The sequence below is a fragment of the Pyrus communis genome, chromosome 11 (assembly GCF_963583255.1).
Source record: "Pyrus communis chromosome 11, drPyrComm1.1, whole genome shotgun sequence".
Taxonomy (NCBI): Eukaryota; Viridiplantae; Streptophyta; class Magnoliopsida; order Rosales; family Rosaceae; genus Pyrus; species Pyrus communis.
The window spans coordinates 15,806,442-15,826,623 of NC_084813.1; the positions used below are offsets into that span (position 1 = coordinate 15,806,442).

General features: G+C 37.4%; 2 protein-coding genes across 4 annotated transcripts; both read left to right on the forward strand.

Annotated features, from left to right (window-relative positions):
* Positions 1 to 1,001: 1,001 nt before the first annotated feature.
* Positions 1,002 to 3,022, forward strand: LOC137707591 (calcium-dependent protein kinase SK5-like). The gene has a single exon (XM_068446493.1). The coding sequence runs from the start codon at positions 1,243 to 1,245 to the stop codon at positions 2,749 to 2,751; it is 1,509 nt and encodes a 502-aa protein (XP_068302594.1). The 5' UTR covers positions 1,002 to 1,242; the 3' UTR covers positions 2,752 to 3,022.
* Positions 3,023 to 15,477: 12,455 nt separating this feature from the next.
* On the forward strand, positions 15,478 to 19,841 carry LOC137708208 (uncharacterized). 3 transcript variants are annotated; one of them, XM_068447231.1, is made up of 6 exons: positions 15,478 to 15,812; positions 16,175 to 16,268; positions 17,182 to 17,252; positions 17,519 to 17,575; positions 18,642 to 18,884; positions 19,383 to 19,841. In XM_068447231.1, the coding sequence occupies exons 1-6, from the start codon at positions 15,708 to 15,710 to the stop codon at positions 19,455 to 19,457; spliced, it is 645 nt and encodes a 214-aa protein (XP_068303332.1). In that variant the 5' UTR covers positions 15,478 to 15,707; the 3' UTR covers positions 19,458 to 19,841. The 3 variants fall into 3 exon arrangements, with proteins under 3 accessions (XP_068303332.1, XP_068303330.1, XP_068303331.1); XM_068447229.1 differs by having other exon boundaries at positions 19,387 to 19,841; XM_068447230.1 differs by having other exon boundaries at positions 18,642 to 18,827; positions 19,387 to 19,841.
* Positions 19,842 to 20,182: the final 341 nt, after the last annotated feature.

Below are 20,182 nucleotides of genomic sequence, written 5' to 3' on the forward strand. Positions count from 1 at the left end.
TGGTTACGGTTAAGCCATATTTACATTTTATAATTCCATTGCTTTTTGTCTTATTATTTCTATAAAAAATCAATATAAAATGTTGACGTGGTTTAATCGTGACCACATAAAATAGGAGAAGATGAAAAGGGTATGGAACGTGGAGGGCAAACAACTATTTTATATATTTATTTATATATAGACATATAGAATTCTATATATATATATATACAAATTCTCATGGAGCAGAGATGTTGCACACAAACTTTGACATGATTCTAGACCAATGCCTATCCAAGTCTGTTAAATAATTGTAGTTTAAGGTTTTAAGCCAATCAAACAACCTCATTTATTTGATAAACATCAAACACTGCTGTTAGGTTTAGATTTTTTTTTTTTTTAGTAGATACCGTTGAATCTCAATTCCTTGAACCAAAGGAAACATCGTAGCAAATAAAAAGATGTGAGAGAAAACAAACAATGCAAACTGAAACGATTTCTAGAAGATGGCAATACCAGTTTTTCTAAAACTTATCAAGACTCAAGTCTTTGGACAGCAACTTTTAGGGTTTGAGTAGACTATCATCTCACGTTTTGTACTAATATAAAGTTACGTAAAGAAAAATTTATATAAGTAAAGCACCATTGAATGTTTTGTGCTAATGATACATTGTATGTCTTGTATTAATAAAACGTCGACGTCATCTATTATTTTGTAACGTCAAGATAATAGTATACTCGTGTCATTAAGGTCACTCTTTCTTTAGTAAAATTGATACTATCCGCGTAACACTTTTTACGTTACACTTACATGTCTCAATTGTCAATGGACTAAGATTATCTCTTCTCGTCTTTCCATCCCTTTCCATACCTCCTCTCACATTCTCTATTTTGCCTTTCTCTTTTTATAAAAAATTAATAAAAAATATTGACGTAATTCAACACAATGAGAAATTCTACACCCATCATCAATTTGTACCACATCTATGTAAAGGTAGAGCCTACAAGACACGTGACTCAGCTCTATTACAAGTTTACAAGGATGGTACAAATGTTGGTAAATGGACAGTAAAAATAGAATTTTTATTACAAAGTTGGGTCAGATGCAGTCTCTGACTCTCTGTCTCTCAGAAGAAGAGAAATGGAAAAAGTTTGAAAATTTTAGCAGAGAGAGAGGAGAGCTCTTGGCCTTCAGAATTCTTGGTTCATCAGTCATCGTCCTCCATTTTCATCAAAGCAGCAGAGCTCTCAGATCTCACTGCAATGAGCAGCAAATCAAGCTCCGTCGCCACATCCTCATTAAAGCCGACGACTTGGGTCCTACCCTACAAGACCCAGAACCTCACTGACCTCTACTCTCTGGGGAGAGTCCTTGGCCAGGGCCAGTTCGGCACCACCTACCTCTGCACCGAAATCTCCTCCGGACACCCCTACGCCTGCAAGTCCATCCCCAAGCGCAAGCTCCTCTGCCGGGAGGACTTCGAGGATGTCTGGCGAGAGATTCAGATCATGCACCACCTCTCCGAGCACACGCACGTCGTCAGAATCCGCGGCACCTACGAGGACGCCGCCGCCGTCCATTTGGTCATGGAGCTCTGCCGCGGCGGTGAGCTTTTCGATAGGATCGTGAAGAAGGGGCATTACAGCGAGCGGGAGGCGGCGAAGCTGCTGAAAACCATTGTTGGGGTTGTGGAGGCTTGTCATTCGCTTGGGGTTATGCATCGGGATTTGAAGCCGGAGAACTTCTTGTTCGAAAGCGAGGAGGAGGACGCGGCGCTGAAGGCGACGGACTTCGGGCTCTCTGTTTTCTACAAGCCCGGTGAGACCTTTTCTGAAGTTGTTGGAAGTCCGTATTACGTTGCCCCTGAGGTGCTGAGGAAGCACTACGGGCCGGAATCGGATGTGTGGAGCGCAGGGGTGATTCTGTACATTTTGCTAAGTGGGGTTCCGCCGTTCTGGGCGGAGACGGAGATTGGGATCTTCCGGCAGATTTTGCAGGGGAGGTTGGATTTTGAGTCCGAGCCGTGGCCTGGGATTTCTGGAAGTGCACGAGACCTGCTAGGTAAAATGCTTGAGAGAAACCCAAGGAAGAGAATCACTGCCCATGAGGTGCTTTGCCATCCGTGGATCATAGATGACACGATTGCGCCCGATAAGCCGCTGGACTCGGCTGTCCTGTCGAGGATGAAGGAGTTCTCCGCCATGAACAAGCTCAAGAAAATGGCGCTGAGAGTGATCGCTGAGCGGCTCTCGGAGGAGGAGATTGGCGGGCTGAGGGAGCTTTTTAAGATGATTGATGCAGATGGGAGCGGGAGCATCACGTTTGATGAGCTCAAAGAGGGGCTGAGGAAAGTGGGGTCTGAGCTAATGGAGTCTGAGATCAAGGATCTAATGGAGGCAGCTGACATTGACAACAGCGGGACGATCGACTACGGCGAGTTTCTGGCGGCGACGGTGCACTTGAACAAGCTGGAGAGGGAGGAGAATCTGCTGTCTGCGTTCTCGTTTTTCGACAAGGACGGAAGCGGGTTCATCACCATTGATGAGCTGAGTCAAGCCTGCAAGGAGTTTGGATTGGGGGAGCTGCATCTGGAGGACATGATCAAGGAGATTGATCAGGATGATGATGGGCAGATAGATTATGGGGAGTTTGCTGCAATGATGAGGAAGGGGAACGGGGGAGGGATTGGGAGGAGAACAATGACAAGGACAATGAATTTGGGTGATGCTTTAGGGGTTGGAGTGGCTGACAATGGGAGTCCAACTAACTGATTAGAGGTTCAACTTCACTTGGTGGTAATTTTTTTGTTTTTGGTTTTGGTGATTAGATGGAGAAAATCTTTTGGGTTAATCTTCGTTGTCATTGCTACTAATCTTGGTTAGGGATTCAAGATTGAAATCTTCTTATAAGCTAAGCAAAATATGGTAACCAAATCACAATGTTTTCTTGTTCTGTTCATATTTGCACGAAAGCAAACCATTGTTATAGCTATGGAAAACAAACTAAATGGAACAGATTCACCATCATGCATCATTCGGATACTATATTGTACTACCGTGGGAAAAGATATTTGCACCATTAGACCGCAATGTCACAATGGCAATACTCATGTCAAGTTTTCGTAGTTAATGAACTCTATTTCTTGTTCTAGGTTAATATGTCAAAATTTGACTCTCCAAGCTATGTGGGCTTTGGGTTATAGGACTTTATCCTCTTGTAGCCCAATAGACTTCTGTTTATCAAGTTTAATCACAATTAACGCAAACTTTTGTAGACACATTATGTATATAAGAACACGATAATCTAATTTATAACTACGATAGAACCTAATTTAATGTTGGGGCAAAATTTTGACCAAGTTAATGAACTAGTAGCTTTAATGGACCTTAGATCATGGAACTAATAGGTGTCATTTGTATCTTCTTGTCCAAATTAATAGGAAGGCCGTGAGATTTTTTAGTGTGCCGGGAGCACTGTCTGATATACTAAGTGTCATAATACAATTTGTTGAAAACTGTTGGGGGACTTTTAGGTCAAGGTGGACTTGAGCTTTGAGAACGTCCTCTTGTCTCCCTTAGTTTGGATTTGTACCATGTCTCGAAATATCTAAAAAGAGTTAGCTCGTCTTTGGAAATATCCTGGTTAGATCAATGACTCGAAGATTAGAATGATTAAATAAATAATGACTTGCTCAGGGGAAGCATGGTGTAGAAGTAATAGTTCATTAGTTTAGCATGAAGAAGAGAGTTTGCATAGTTGTATAGAGTTCAAGGTTGGATAAACTGGGCTTCCTAGGTTCTAAAGAGGTTTTTCCTGACTTAAAGGATTGAAGGAAGTCTGGGGGAGAACTCTAAGGTTGTGGGAAGATGATTATGAGTTTCTCCCTCTAGTGTTTGAACCTCTGTGTTATTATGTCCCCTTCTAATGGCTTCTAATCTCTCTTTTTGTAGGTGAATGAGTCCCTTCTAGGATTCCTAAGAATCTATAGGCTTGGTCTTCCCTCCTCTTTCTCCCTAGTTCTTCTGCCATTTCTCTTTTGGTGCAAGGCAGCTAGGCCTCGTTGGTTTCGTGAAACTTGCGCTGGACCTTCTTCCTGAGGCATGGCTTTCCCGAGTCAGCTTTCCACAAGCGTTACTTGTAGTAAAGTGTCTTCTGGCTTTCAGACGTTGATCTTCATCATGAGCTATAAAAGGAGAGTCAGCCTCTCTCTTCATTAAATGTCTGTTTTCTAGGCTTTCACGTGACTCTAAGGCTCGAGACTTGGTTTATTCCTAACTAAGTTTGTTAGCTTGCTAAGGAAAGAAGAAAACTAGGCTGGTTCTCTCTCAAACTTGCCCACGTGGACTACAAAGGTTATGGGCTTAGATCTTTGGGCTCTCAAGCAACACAAAGTCTTCCATAATCTTGACTCCACATAGGTCCGATAAAACTTCCATAACCATCCACACCACAATTCACTTAACAAGCCCCAAGCATGTGACTTGGGCTTACTTTAGCGTGAATAGTTATTAATGTGATAAGGCATGGCATGATAAATATTCATGGATTTGCATGAACATGGTGTGATTTAAACAAATGTATGGCTTAATTAATGTAGCATGACATGATTACGAATATAATCCCTTCTCGATTCAGCACCTTGGCATGTATTTTGGGTTTGGCTTGAGGCTTGTATGACAATTAGATTTTAAGACTTTATTGAGCTTGCATATGACATTTTTTGACTTCAACAAAGAATTAATAAATAATAAATAAATAACCAATTGTACTATGACACTTGGTGTACCAAGTTGTGTTTTCGACACACCAAAAACTTTCTCCAAAACGTGGCATATTGATTCTATGTCACAAGTTCACTGAAATGATAACTTCATAAGAATTATAACTCGCATACAATTATTAATATTAATCCTAAATTTAACACGTGAATTTGTAAATTACATTGTCATGCAACAACACACAATAATTTTTAAATTTCCTTTTCATAATTAATTTGCCCCCATCTAAAATGGCTAAAATGGCAAATGAGTATCTCCAATAGGATCTGAGATCATGGAACCAACAGGGCGGGGTGGGTAGACTAATCTCCCACGTTACATTGTACATGTGACTCACACGGCATATTGCTCGCACAAAAGTTCTCTAGGAGCTATTATATAGGGGCGTCGCCTATCACGTGCATTAACTTGGCATTGTCCAAATTTAAGCAGGTATTCTGACTTTGTCCGGAAAAAATGGCAGGTATTCTGACATGTGTGCACGCGTAGGAAGATCGTCATAGCGTAGCATATTCATTTGATGTTACAAGTTCACTTAAACTAAAATTTCGTAACATGACATATTTCCCCTTCCCCTGCTGCGAGCCTCTTGGGAAGTAGCAGAGGAAAGGGGTGGGGGCGTAACGTGACATATTTCCCCTTCCCCTTTTGTAAGCCAAGAAAAAAAGGAGAGGGATGCACATATCCTCAATATGCGAATAACGTATCCTGATTGAATGAAATTAACGATTAGAATCGTTTAATTTACTACTTTTCATTTGAAGAACATTCCTACAAAAAAAACATTTGAATTGAAAAACGTTTAATCATCCAAATGAAGCAAACAAATGGATGGTTAACATGAATATGTTACTTGTTATCTACATCGTTGATTTGTTAATAAATTTGAATGACTATATGATCTCCATTTGAAATTATTTTTTATAAAAGGATCTTCAAATGAAGATTAATAAAATAAATGATTCTGATTATTAGATTTTACAGTCAACATACGTTATTCACAAAGGGAAAATAAACTCATCCCCCAAGCAGGGAATGTAACCAATAAGAGATTATAGACGAGATGCATATTTTGCTTAGAAAGGTGAAGTACCAACAATATATGCTCAGAGTGCATTAGTCTCACATTGTATATAGGAAACTGAATATAAAATATATAAGCACAAGTGTGATAATCAGACAATATTTTGTGAATGAAGTTATTTGTAATCAAAAATCGAAAATTTCTCAATTTTGCCCCCATTGCGATGAAGTTTTGGCTCCGCTACGGCTAGTAGCGGAACCAAAGAGGTGCATCGAGATCCCTTGACCCAAGTTTCTAAATTTACTCTTATGACATACCACCAGCAGCAGATGAATTATGGCCAAATTTAGTGGGCCATTTGCCATTTTATGGTTCCATCCTTCTAATGCTTTTGGTTCCTAGCCCTTTAATTTTCTTTGGGCTGCTTTATTTGTGCTTTCTTTTGAGCAATCACTCGTATTGGTATTACGTTTTATAGCTTTTGAGGGAGGAATTTGTATGTATTTTGGTTTTCTCTATTTGTTCTTTGTTTGGGTGAGAGCTATTGGTGTATGTAGGATTTGGGTCTGAAAGTTAAACACTCTATTTGTAATCTCCATTTTGATATATTTGAAAGCTATTTTTAAATAAAAGTATGATCGATTTGTGAAAACTATTTTTTGACCTCATCGTTGTAAATTTCTGGCTCTACCACTGATCAGAATCAATGAGAATGATGGTGTGTAGGCATTGGTGAGGAGGCCCACTGATGGCGGTGTAATGGATTTATTTGATGGACGGGTGTTTGTGTTGTTCCTTTTTTTTTTTTTTTTTTTTTCTTTATGTGTAAAATAATTATAGTCCAAGGTTTTGTTAATATGGTCGTAGCATCAAACCTTCGACTAATTTAGTCAGTCTTATTCAATGTACATATTTTATCTAACTAAAATGGTTAGTACATAATGGCGTAGTCAGAAATTATTCGGTCGGTGGGCTAAGCTAAAATTATTACTACGAAATCAAATTTTTAATCCTATGTTGCCTACATAAAGTTATATAATAGTAAAAACTTGAATGTAGTTGATAGGATTTTTACCACCTGCGCAAAAGAGTTAAAAACACCTAAAATACTTGCAAGAGAAACAAGGTTATTGTAGTATAATTGGCTCAAGCAAGGTCCTTCTCCATAAGGATTAATTTAAAGAGATCAAAGCGAAATCAATTCTCAACTAATTAATTAAAACAAAGTTTTTCTTTTGAAAGAGGTGATTTAATGACCTAAACTAAGAAAAACGAATTTAATTATAAAAATTACTTAAAAACCACAACTTTAAAGAAGGATAAAGGAAACAATTTTTAGAATTCAAAGTGAGAAAGTACTAGGGTTCCGCCATCACCCTAACAATCATATGTAGCTCTTCTAAATTACTTACGAACCATACATGTATATTTTGAAGGTTAGGTTTTCCTAGAGTATATCCTACTTGGAACCTCCAACATAGAACGTATATCTAACATGCAACCCGTCCATGGTGTTCAGATCAAATGTGAACATGCAAGACTCATTAAGTTTTATGAAAACCTTTTGAAAAACCATATAACCTTTAAAACGTGTCGTCCATACTAAGAGGTTACACATATTAATCCCAAGAAGCCTTAGTCAATTTTAGGGACAACCCTTCGTCAAAATTGCATCAAATAACTTTCCTAAATATCCTAATGGTCGCGAATCACTAAGACAAATAGATAGTTTAAAGCACAGTGATTAACAATCCAAAACTTGCATGCATAAATTCATAAGCAAATTAAAAAGAGACTACATATTCTTGCTAAGGATCATGGCCTCATCCTAGCAAAAAGAATTAGTTACGCATATTCATACTAAAAATCATAGTCTTTATTGAAATAGAAAAAGAATGAAAACACCTTGTAGAATAAAATCTGAAAATCTCTAAACTTTGCCTAAAATCTTCTCTCCAAAAGTTGCATGCGTTCTCTCCTCTCTCTAGAAACCCTAGGTATGCCAAAAAGGCTTATTTATACTACCCTCATTAAACTCCTAATAAAAAATGGTCTTAGAGTAAGACTAGGGAACTAAATAAATTAAAATAAAATAGGAAACATAATCCTAAATTGACTTGGTAAATTCGCCCAAAATCTTGCACAGCCACGTTTTGGACCCATATCAACTCCAGAACCGGCCCAAAATAACTGTATTTAAAGCTTTGACTATTCTGAACACTTCTCCAGAAGGCCACAAACCCATCTGAGGTCATCTTGGGCTCCAAAAATGCAGTTTAAGCCCAGAAACGTCAATTTCCAGCATCGCGCACTACTCCTTCATTTAATCTCCAGAAAATAACTGCTTGGTGTAAATTGTTGAGATTTTGACACGAACAAGCTAAGGAACACACGAACGTCCTCCAATTTGAATTACTCCAAAATTTGTCCGTTTGATCATGTTTTGCTCCAGAGGAAGTCTAATATCCTACATTGAGAATATAAAACAAAGTATCAAAATTCTACCAAAATAATTACCAAATTATACTAAGAATAGGGTGAAATATTTAATATACCATTGAAGTTAGGAGTGTTTTCAAATTGTTGAAAGCCTCCAAGCATGCATCATCAAAAACAAACTATGCATCCTTAGCCAATAAGTTACACAAAGGTCGGCTAATCTTTGAGAAATCCTTGATAAACCGTCTGTAAAATCCAGCATGTCCAAGAAACGAACGAATGCTCTTCACAGTAGTAGGAGGGGGCAATTTAGCAATAACATCAATCTTAGCTTTATCAACCTCAATACCCTTGCTAGATACTAAGTGCCCTAAAACAATTCCTTGTTTAACCATAAAAAGACACTTCTTCCAATTCAATACCAGATTAGTTTCCTTGCAATGCTCAAGAACCAAAGATAAATTCTGCAAACAATGATCAAACGACTCCCCAAAAATAGAAAAAGCATCCATAAATACTTCAACAACTCGTTCAACCAAACCTGAGAATATGCTCATCATGTAGCGTTGGAATGTTGCAGGTGCATTGCATAATTCGAAAGGCATTCTTCTGTAAGCAAATGTACCAAAAGGGCAGGTGAATGTGGTCTTTTCCTGATCCTCTGGTGCAACTGGAATTTGATTGTAGCCTGAATACCCATCTAAAAAAACAATAGAAAGCCCGACCAACCAATCTTTCCAACATTTGATCAGTAAAGGGTAACGGAAAGTGATCATTTCTAGTACCTGTATTGATCTTCCTGTAGTCAACGCACATTCGTCACCTAGTAGTTAAACGTGTAGGCACGTACAAGCTCATTATTGTCATTTTTCACAACTGTAATTCCAGTGCGTTCAGGTACCACTTGAGTAGGACTTACCCATTTACTATCTGAAATTGGATAAATCATTCTAACATCTAAAAGCTTCATAACCTCATTTCGAACAACTTCCTTCATGATCGGATTCAATCGGCGTTGAGCATCAATGGTGGGTTTGACACCCTCTTCCATCAAAATTCTGTGCATACAGAGTGTTGGGCTGATCCCCTTAATATCTGCAATTGTCCACCTAATGGCATCTTGAAAATTTCTCAAAATACGCAGCAATTTGTCTTCCTCAATTGGAGATAAATCTACAGAAACAATAACTGGCAGCGAAGAATTAGCACCCAAATAAGCATATTTTAAGTGTGCTGGTAATGGCTTCAATTCCAGCTTAGGTGGCTATATTTTTGAAGGCTGTAATGGCGTTTTTGGTTCTCCCAAACTCTCAAAAACGTGCCTCCACTTTGGCTGGTGTAAAAAGACACTTTCCAAAGCTGTAACATACTCAAAAGCCTCTTCATCTAAAGTTTTTGTGTCTTCAAAACCATGTAAAACTTTTAACAGTGGATCTGCTGTCAAACTGGGCATAATATATGCATGCATGATGCCTTCTAAAACGTCAACTTTCATACAATCTTGCATATCACTAGGCCTCTTAGTTGCTTCAAATAAATTAAACACAATAAATTTTCTTATACTTTAAGCGTCAATGTGCTAGCTTCCACATCGATCAAAGTTCTAGCAGTTACCATGAACGGGCGCCCCAAAATAATTGGTGTTTGCATATCTTCATCTATATCCAAAACCACAAAATTTGCTAGGAAGGTAAAGATTATCCCCTTTAATAATAAGATCTTCAATAATACCCCTAGGATAAGCAACCGAACGATCCGCTAACTGTAAAATAACTGATGTTGGTTTGATTTCTCCTTGTCCCAATCGCTGAAAAATAGAAAAAAAACATTAAATTAATACTAGCACCCAAATCAATTAAAGCACGTTTAAACTCAGAATTTCCAATTGTGCATGAAATTGTAAAACTCCCTGGATCTTTTTTCTTTGGTGGTAGCTTTTGTAATAGAACTGCACTGCACTGCTCTGTGAGAATCACTTTTTCGAAGTCCACAAGCTTCTTTTTCTTTGTGCACACATCTTTCAAAAACTTGGCATATGAGGGGATGTTCTTGATTGCATCAATTAATGGTAGATTAATTTGAAATTTAGCCAATGTCTTCATGAAATCTGTTAATTGTTGATCTTTTGCATGTGGCTTCAATCTTTCGGGATATGGCATAGGTGGAACATAAACACGTTCTGACTTTTCTGTATTTTTTGTAGCAGGCACTGCAGTATTTTTGGATTTGTCCAGTGGTTGGGTAGATTCTGCAGAAATTTCAGAACCTGTTTGTGGCTGCATAGGTGCTACCCGTGAAGCTCCAGCACTGTTTTCTTTATTTTTTGTATCACGGTTGTCATAACTTTTACCACAACGCAATATTCTGACAACATTACAATCTGCATTTCCACGTGGATTCGGGATAGTTTGGTTGGGAAATTTTCCTAGTTCTCTGCCCGAAAACTGGAGTGAAAGTTGCTCCATTTGCTGCTGTAGATCTTTCATTGTTGCTTGTATGTTCTGAATGTTTTGGTTGGTTTTATGAATTTCTTGTTTTGTTGCATCAAAACTTGCCTTAGTATCAAATGTTAAAATTTGAGTACTCATATCAAGTGTTTTTGAAGCTGGGTAGTATTTGCTTAAAAATGCAGCATTGAGTTGGTTCCACGAAGTAATGCTTCCAGATGGAAGTGTGAGTAACCATCTCCTTGCACCATCCTTCAAAGTGTACGGAAAAAGTCTGAGTTTGATAAGTTCTGTTGAAAATCCTTTCACCAAAATGTTATTGCATCCCATTAGAAATTCAATTAGATGCATGTTAGGATCATTTGTTGATAAACCATGAAATGAAGGTAGAATCTCCAACATATGATGCCGTATCTCAAACGTAGACCCATCTTCAACTTCAGGATAGGTAATACAACTTGGCACCTCTGTGGCTTGAACTGCTAGGGAATCCCTCAGTGGTTGTCCTGCTGTTGGTAGAACAAATGCCATAGCTTCCTTGTTGTCCAAAACCCTAGTAAACAGATTATGCAAAACTGTTCCCTGCAGTGAAGGTTCCCATTATAGATTCTGCTCTCTAAGTCTTTGTCTAGCTGTTTGTTCAGGTTCTGGATCAAAATCTGCAATTTGCTGTTTTTGTGATCTGGTACAGACCATGCACAATTTGCAGAGAATAAAAAAATGAAAATGAAATTTTTTTTTTTAATTATATACGGGAATAATTAATTGAGAATATGATAGACAAAAATCTATTTAAAATCAATCCTCGGCAGTGGCGCCAATTTCTTGATAGGATTTTTACCACCTGCGTAAAAGGGTTAAAAACACCTAAAATACTTGCAAGAGAAACAAGGTTATTGTAGTATAATTGGCTCAAACAAAGTCGTTCTCCACAAGGATTAATTTAAATAGATCAAAGCGAATTCAATTCTCAACTAATTAATTAAAACAAAGTTTTTCTTTTGAAAGAGGTGATTTAATGACCTAAACTAAGAAAAACGAATTTAATTAAAAAGATTACGTAAAAACCACAGCTTTAAAGAAAGATAAAGGAAACAATTTTTAGAATTCAAAGTGAGAAAGTACTAGGGTTCCGCCATCACCCTAACAATCCTATGTAGCTCTTCTAAATTACTTACGAACCATACATGTATATTTTGAAGGTTAGGTTTTCCTAGAGTATATCCTACTTGGAACCTCCAACATAGAACGTATATCTAACATGCAACCCGTCCGTGGTGTTCAGATCGAATGTGAACATGCAAGACTCATTAAGTTTTATGAAAACCTTTTGAAAAACCAAATAACCCTTAAAACGTGTCGTCCATCGTAAAAGGTTACACATATTAACCCCAAGAAACCTTAGTCAATTTTAGGGACAACCCTCCGCCAAAATTGCATCAAGTAACTTTCCTAAATATCCTAATAGTCGCGAATCACTAAGATAAATAGATAGTTTAAAGCACATTGATTAACAATCCAAAACTTGCATGCATAAATTCATAAGCAAATTAAAAAGAGACTACGTATTCTTGCTAAGGATCATGGCCTCACCCTAGCAAAAAGAATTAGTTACGCATATTCATACTAAAAATCATAGTCTTTATTGAAATAGAAAAATAATGAAAACACCTTGTAGAATAAAATATGAAAATCTCTAAACTTTGCCTAAAAATCTTCTCTCCAAAAGTTGCATGCGTTCTCTCCTCTCTCTAAAAACCCTAGGTCTGCCAAAAAGGCTTATTTATACTACCCTCATTAAACCTTCCTAATAAAAAATGGTTTAGAGTAAGACTAGGGAACTAAATAAATTAAAATAAAGAGTATAGGAAACATAATCCTAAATTGTCACATCTCGGCCCGGGGTAGATCACTTCCCGGGCCCGCTCCACCACCGTAGCACGATATTGTCCGCTTTGGGCTTACCATTCCCTCACGGTTTTGTTTTTGGGAACTCACAAGCAACTTCCCAGTGGGTCACCCATCATGGGATTGCTCTCGCGCGCTACTCGCTTAACTTCGGAGTTCCCATGGAACCCGAAGCCAGTGAGCTCCCAAAAGGCCTCGTGCTAGGTAGAGATGTGAATATACATTTAAGGATCACTCCCCTGGGCGATGTGGGATGTCACAATCCACCCCCCTTAGGGGCCCGACGTCCTCGTCGGCACATCACAACCAGGGTTAGGCTCTGATACCAAATTGTCACATCCCGGCCTAGGTGGGACCACTTCCCGGGCCCGCTTCACTACCGTAGCACCCGGGGTGGACCACTTCCCGGGCCCGCTCCACCACCGTAGCACGATATTGTCCACTTTGGGCTTACCATTCCCTTACGGTTTTGTTTTTGGGAACTCACGAGTAACTTCCCAGTGGGTCACCCATCATGGGATTGCTCTAGCCCCCTTCTCGCTTAACTTCGAAGTTCCTACGGAACCCGAAGCCAATGAGCTCCCAAAAGGCCTTGTGCTAGGTAGGGATCGGAATATACATTTAAGGATCACTCCCCTGGGCGATGTGGGATGTCACATAAATTGACTTGGTAAATTCGCCCAAAATCTTGCACAGCCACGTTTTGGACCCATATCAGCTCCAAAACCAGCCCAAAATAGATGGATTTAATGCTTTGACTATTCTAAACACTTCTGCAGAAGGCCATGAACCCATCTGAAGTCATCTTGGGCTCCAAAAAACGCAGTTTAAGCCCAGAAACGTCAATTTCCAGCATCACACACTGCTCCTTCATTTAATCTCCAGAAAATAACCGCTAGGTAGAAATTGCTGAGATTTTGACACGAACAAGCTAAGGAACACACGAACATCTTCCAATTTGAATCAATCCAAAATTCGTCCGTTTGGTCATGTTTTGCTCCAGAGGAATTCTAATGTCCTACGTTGAGAATATAAAGCAAAGTATCAAAATTCTACCAAAATAATTACCAAATTGTACTAAGAATAGGGTGAAATATATAATATACTGTTGACTCATCAGTAGTAAATTGAAGCAAGAATTTTATGTTATGTTTTCTAGGTTTCTAGCCTTCAAAGCTTTCAAGTGAATAAAATAAGGAATCATTTATGGTATGGAAATTTTAATTTATTACTATTAAATATAATATTGGTTAAAGTGATAGGTTTATTTAACATCTATTAGCTCTTATTATTCTTAAAAACAACCTTACTAATAAAAAAATTTCACTTGTTAAGTAGAATATGACAATTAAAAATTATAAACTAACCTAAAAATTAATATTTTTAAACTTGAAGAACCGAACTCTCCCTATGCTATAGCCTAAGGAGCCTTGTACTTGATTCCGCCCTTATTAGTACAATTTGAATTACCAAACGAAATCCCAAGATTCTTCCTTTATAATGTGTTATTTTCTTGAGGGATTAGAGCAACTCTAGTGTATCAAGGCCTCCTAGAGCAACTTCCTATTGAATAGCCTTCAGTGAACAGTTACTGTCTTTAATGAACAACAATTGCCTTTTGCATCTCCACCCCTAAACTGAATAGCCATGATAATATGTAATAAAATATTAGTATTTTTTATTTTATAAAATAATAAAAAAAATTTATTTCAAATTTCGGATATGATTTTTAATCGGTCTCATTGTACCACTTTTCATTAAATAAGAAATTACAACCCAAAGTATTTGAGAAAATATAAAATTGTGGTGAAAGGGTGAAGATAATGATAAGATATTTATAGAAAAATTAAATCTTTTTTTCTTTTAAATTTTAAATTTTTTTTCCAGATTTTTTTATTAATTGTTTACATTTTTTTATTGCTTTTTTACATTTTTTTATTAATTTTTTACATTTTTTTTATTAATTTTATAATGTGACTGACGTCAGCGATGCATCATATGGCTTTAGGCTCTCAGGCCACCAATTCGAATCAGGCCTCTCACTTATGGCCCCCCCCAGCCCAATCACTCGTATGGGCTGGAGCAAGGAACTAGGGCTATTGAATCCTATTCAGTCGTCGGTCCATCGAGCTACTCCTCCCGGTGGAGTTGGTCTTAGGCTTGCTAGTTTAACTTGATAGGATTGCACCTCACATACAGTTGTTAATCCTCAACCCTTAACTCTAAAAGATAGACCCCTAGTTTATGAAACCAATAGGGTTGGTGGGCGGCAAACGATAAGTTGTTTGGCGCAAATTTCCAAGTAAATTACAAATTTAAGTGAATTCTTATTAGAATTATGCTATTCACCTAATTATTTTTATTTTTCTACACATTTATCTTAATTTTTAACAGTCAAATCAATTCAATTAAAAAAATTAACAAAAACAGTAAGAGTAAAAAAAAAAAAAAAAAAAAAAAAAAATTGTGTGAATACCATTGTCACTGCATCACCATGCAACGTGGTTCTATTTATGGCAAATTTGCCATTATTTGCCAATACCCAAAATGGCAAATGAGTAAATGTGCCAAATATAGAATCCAAATCCCATCCACCCGACACTCTACTGTCTTCCACGCCAATTGCCGACTGACGACCAACTTGTGATAAAAAGCCATTTTGTGTGTGGGACCCGCTCCTTTTATTTCTTTATTGTGCGGGTGGGACCCATCCTATGTTTTATTTCCCTTGGCGTCAACAAAGGCTTCCGAAACAGTGAGAAACGGAACCTTCTGGATTCACAATCTGCATAAATATCTACCACCTTTCGCTCAATCTCAGCCGTCCATCTCCAAAGATCCTCCAAATCGATTAAAATAAAAACCACAAGAAAAATACCATTTAAATGGGGATTGGTTTCTGGAGCGTTCTTTGAGCCTCCGTGTTTATTTGCAAAAGGGTGAGATCTTTTTCCTTCTCTCTTCCCCCTTTGATTAGAGGTTCCGTGTTCCAAATCACAAAGATGTAGTACGACAGCGTGCGACATCTTAATCTTTGTCTTCGCCTTTGGAATTCTGGGTCCTATAATTTGTAGACAACAAACAGAGAAACTAAGATTGTTTTGGATTTGGAGGAGTTGAAAGAGGAAGAAATGGCTGATGGGGAAGAGAAAGGCAGTGACTTCTATGCAGTTTTAGGGTTGGACAAGGAATGCACAGACTCGGAGCTCAGAAATGCCTATAAGAAACTTGCACTGGTTAGAATTTAATTTCGTCACCATTTTTGCACAATTCAATTTAAACCCTTTTTCACGATTCTTTCAATTGGGTCCTTCTAAAATTGAAATCCAGAGCTAAAGTTCTGATCTTTTTTCTCCATTTATTTCTGGGTTTCTGCCAAATCATTGGAAAAATTGGAACTTTCTTGCTTCCATGGGAAATTGGGTTTTCAGGATGTAAATCCCGGATATGGGTTTTCACTGCATGATCAAAACAGGTTAGAAAGGTCGAAAAAAGTATGAGATTTTTCTGGGATTTGAGGGAAATTCAAGGAATTGTGTATTTTTCTTTAATATATTGAATTTTTTGGTTAATTTTTTTTATATACTTGTTGGTACAGAGATGGCACCCGGATCGCTGTTCTGCCTCCGGAAATTCTAAGTTCGTGGAAGAAGCCAAAATGAAGTTCCAAGACATTCAACAAGCCTATTCTGGTAATTTCAACACTTGATTCTCATTTATTGTTACTTTAGATTGCTGCTGGGCCCAATTCGTTATTCTCTTTTTCATCTACGATTTTACAACATTAAAAGTTACGAATAGCTAATAAAAAATGGTTTGAATTTTTTAAGTTTTAATGACAAAATAAAAGGTAAAATGAATAGTATTAAGATTGTTTTTTTAGTTTAAAAATATGATTTTTCGTTAAAATAAATAGTACCAGGAGCTTTTTGTTAAAGTTCCCAACAAGTTAATCACTTAGTGTCATTCAATATTAGAGTCCGGTGATATTCAGTGAGAGATCTAAAGTTTGATTTTCATAGATGAAGAATTCAATACCAAATTAAGATGTTCATTGTTTGGCTTAGCTGAATCCCCTTCTCTTAATGTAAAATATGTACTAAAAAAAAAAGAAAAAAAAAAGAGGTTAGTCACTTAGTATTAGGTTCAATTTTCATTAAAAATAAATTTGAATGATATTATTACGATCATGCTAGTGTGATATTTAGCTCACTTCCCGCTCCAATGACCTTCCCCTGCCCTTGTATAACTCCACTGAAATCGACCAACACAATGACCTTCCCCTGGGGGGCCATCAGGCTTCGCACGCAACCTGAATGGAGCAATTTTTCACATCCATTTTTCTTCTTGGACGGAGTTCTCGTTCTGGATTTCGAATCACCGTTTAGAAGCTTCAGAAATCATTTTAATTGAAAAAAAGTCGCGTGTCTAATTATTACAACTAAGGGTTCAAAAGTCTTTATCTAACACGATAAAATATGTTATTAATATTTTTATTAAAAGGGTGGAAAAATGGTGGGTGAGTTTACCAGAATTCTTTTTTTATTATTATTTTCGTTTGAATTTGTCACGAGGAAAGCATAATGTCTGTTTTTTGTTGAACAGTTTTATCTGACGCGAATAAGAGGTTTCTTTACGATGTAGGAGCCTATGGCAGTGATGATGACGAAAACAATGTAAGATTTTCTTTTAAGGGATATACTTGGTGCTCTGGAGTAACGGGTAGTCTTGGTGTTTTAATCGTTAAATTTTTGTTTAAAAATGTACAAAAATTAATATTTGTCGGTTAAAACATCTTCGATGACATTTACCACTGTTTATTTATTTCTTGTAAGAAATCTGTCAAAATGTAGCCGCCCAAGTGATACTAGTGTAGATGCAACTTTTTTGGTATGTTCCATTCTACATTAATTATGAGCTTATTGTGAATATGTTTGTGCAGGGGATGGGTGAGTTTTTGAACGAAATGGCAATGATGATGACCCAAACGAAGCCTAATGTATGTACAACTTTGCCTTTCTTCCTTTTTTAATTTCCAACTTTCCTGCTTTTACTAACACGAACACGTAGATGCATAACATGTTTTAAACATGTTGAAACAGATTAGGGAGAAAATGGGATGCAAAAAAGCTTCTTGTGCTTTTTGTGAAAACCTACGTTTTTGGTTTATGTTTGCTTTCCATTGAGGCCTCACCCTCACTTTTGCTAAGACATTGGAGAAGAGGAAATAATGGATTTATTCTAGAAAAAGAGTGTTGATGGGCCACTTCAGTGCTGTTTAAATGGATAGGCCTAACTACAATTGTAGTAACATCCTAGTAAAGTCTGTTCCTGAAGGGCCCACTGGCTAGGGCCTTGACCGCACGAGGGTGTAGCCTAGTCGCTCTCCTTTCTACGCCCTAGTTTGAATCTCTATCCCTTTACTTTAGATTAAAATATCGTTCAAATATAAAAGAAAGTCCCCGTGGCCCCCACCTATTGATGGAACATTATTTGTTCAATTGCAATCAAGGAAAGCCCAAGACCAAGGGAAGGCATTAAGGTGCCAGTACCAAGGACGGAGCCACCTTAGACTGGGCGTGCAGTGTTGGGGGGGGTTGGTGGTGCAATATAGGGGCAGTAAAATGTGTTCTATTTCCTGTTTAGTGACCTTATAGTGAGAAGTGTTCTATTTTTATTCAAGATTCGAAAAAAGTTCTATTAATATGTAATTTCTAAAATATTAAGGACATGCAAAAATGTGGGGTCTAGTAATTTTGGATGGGTGTGCGCTAGTCGAACCAGCTAATGCTGCATGATTAAGAGCTTGTTTTGTTTAAATTTCATATTTTCTTCTTTCATCTTGTTCCAGGTTGAATAAAAATTGTGAGCTGAACATTGTGACTATAATCATAAGTCTCTCTGGTAATGCAGTGAGAAACTTTAGGAAGTAGCTTCCAGTCTTTTATCAGTTTCTACATGATTAGAAGTTTCAAGAAATGTTTCATTTCAAATAATCATGATGATGGTGATGATGATAGTGTTTCTGTGTACATACTGACATACGAGAAATGCGTAATTGACAGGAAAATGGGAAGGAGACGTTTGAAGAATTGCAGGATCTTTTTGATGAAATGTTTCAAGGGGATATTGGGAGTTGTGGGTCTGCTTCTCGGACCCCTAGTTGCTGTTCTACTTCTTCGTATGCGTCCTATTGTGAAAGCTCAAGTTCCAATAACAAGCGCGATTGCTCTGAAATGAACTATGAGAAGGTGACCTTGGATGATCCTTCTGTCTTCGACAATCATTTTCCGAGTTTTTGTGTAGGGGTCAGTACCCTCCTCTTTATGCTTCTTAACCTAATTTTCTCTTTCGTGTTTTTAATATGAGACATATAAGATGGTTGTTTGATATAGGCACTTCAATTAATCTAGTATTCATTTAAGTTCTCAAAGGAATCCAATTACCGACCAGTGTTTGTGCCAAATTTGATCATTACTGAGAAAATAAAAATATGATCGAATGGTGGACAGAGAACAACTTCTGTTCCAGCTAGTAATCTCGAAACTGTGTTTCTTAAGTGCTTAATGTATATTGTGTGCATTGTGAAACTTGTGGAGGCATTGTCTTTTAAATTTAAATAACATGAGGCAAAGAACTGTGGACTATGAACTTAAGCTTTTAGGGATGAAAATAAGCGTAAAGTGCTATTTTGGTTTCTTTATGTAATAAATAAATAGATGCTGTTACCTACCTCTTCTTTCCCATTTTTCTTCTGTCACTTGTACTGTACAAGTCTCATATTGTTTGTGATTGGTGCTATGAAGACAGGTGGGAAGCCGTCAAGACAACGGGAAGGCAACGGCAGCAAGAGAAGGGATTCGTGCAGAAACCACCGGTAATCGAAGGCAGGGCAGGAAACAAAAGGTCACATCTGGGCATGATGTTTCTTCGAATGACTACTCTGGTATATCAGCTAGATGAAGTTATTGATCCTGTTACTTTATGGACTTATTGGGAAATTAGTTTGGCAAAATTTTAAATCACCCTGGAGAGTGCAGAAGCAGTAATACCTCCATCATGAAGAAAATACTTGTTACTTTTGGGCAGCATTGTAGGGTTAGCAGAGGGTTGAATGGGTTAGGATTTAAGCTTCATTGTATGAAATTCCTGCCGTGCCATGCCATGCTAGTGGTAATGGCAGAGTCTCAAAGTCTTCAGTTGTAATGTTAGTTATCTATTGAAGTTGTAATGGATTCTTAAAGTGTTTGATTAGTTATTTGGCTTTGTAATTTGTAGGATTGAGGGGCGATTGTTTTTTTTTTTTTTTTCTTAACCAAATAAAGAAAGATTGGGCAAAATTAGCTATTCGGCAACCTTTTCCGGAAGGGATGATGACCATTATAACCAGAAGTCTCTTGCTCATCTCTTCTCCACCAAATTTATTGATAATGAATGAATGTAAACAAAAAAAAAAAAAAAAAAAAAAAAAAATACAAGCGGGGGGAATAGCTAAGACCTGCAAAGATAAAAATGATCAACAAAAATGATAATAAGGAAAATCATGCGTAGAGGCAACAAAATCTTGAGCTATAGAGTCTCAGTAATAAGCAAAAACAGTTGCAAC

Excerpts from the sequence above, each read along its gene's own strand:
- LOC137708208 (XM_068447229.1), top strand. The coding sequence starts at position 15,708 with ATGGCTGATGGGGAAGAGAAAGGCAGTGACTTCTATGCAGTTTTAGGG. Across the intron at positions 15,813-16,174 it reads CCTATAAGAAACTTGCACTG|AGATGGCACCCGGATCGCTG; the intron begins GTTAGAATTTAA and ends TTGTTGGTACAG. Across the intron at positions 17,253-17,518 it reads GTGATGATGACGAAAACAAT|GGGATGGGTGAGTTTTTGAA; the intron begins GTAAGATTTTCT and ends ATGTTTGTGCAG.
- LOC137707591 (XM_068446493.1), top strand. The coding sequence starts at position 1,243 with ATGAGCAGCAAATCAAGCTCCGTCGCCACATCCTCATTAAAGCCGACG.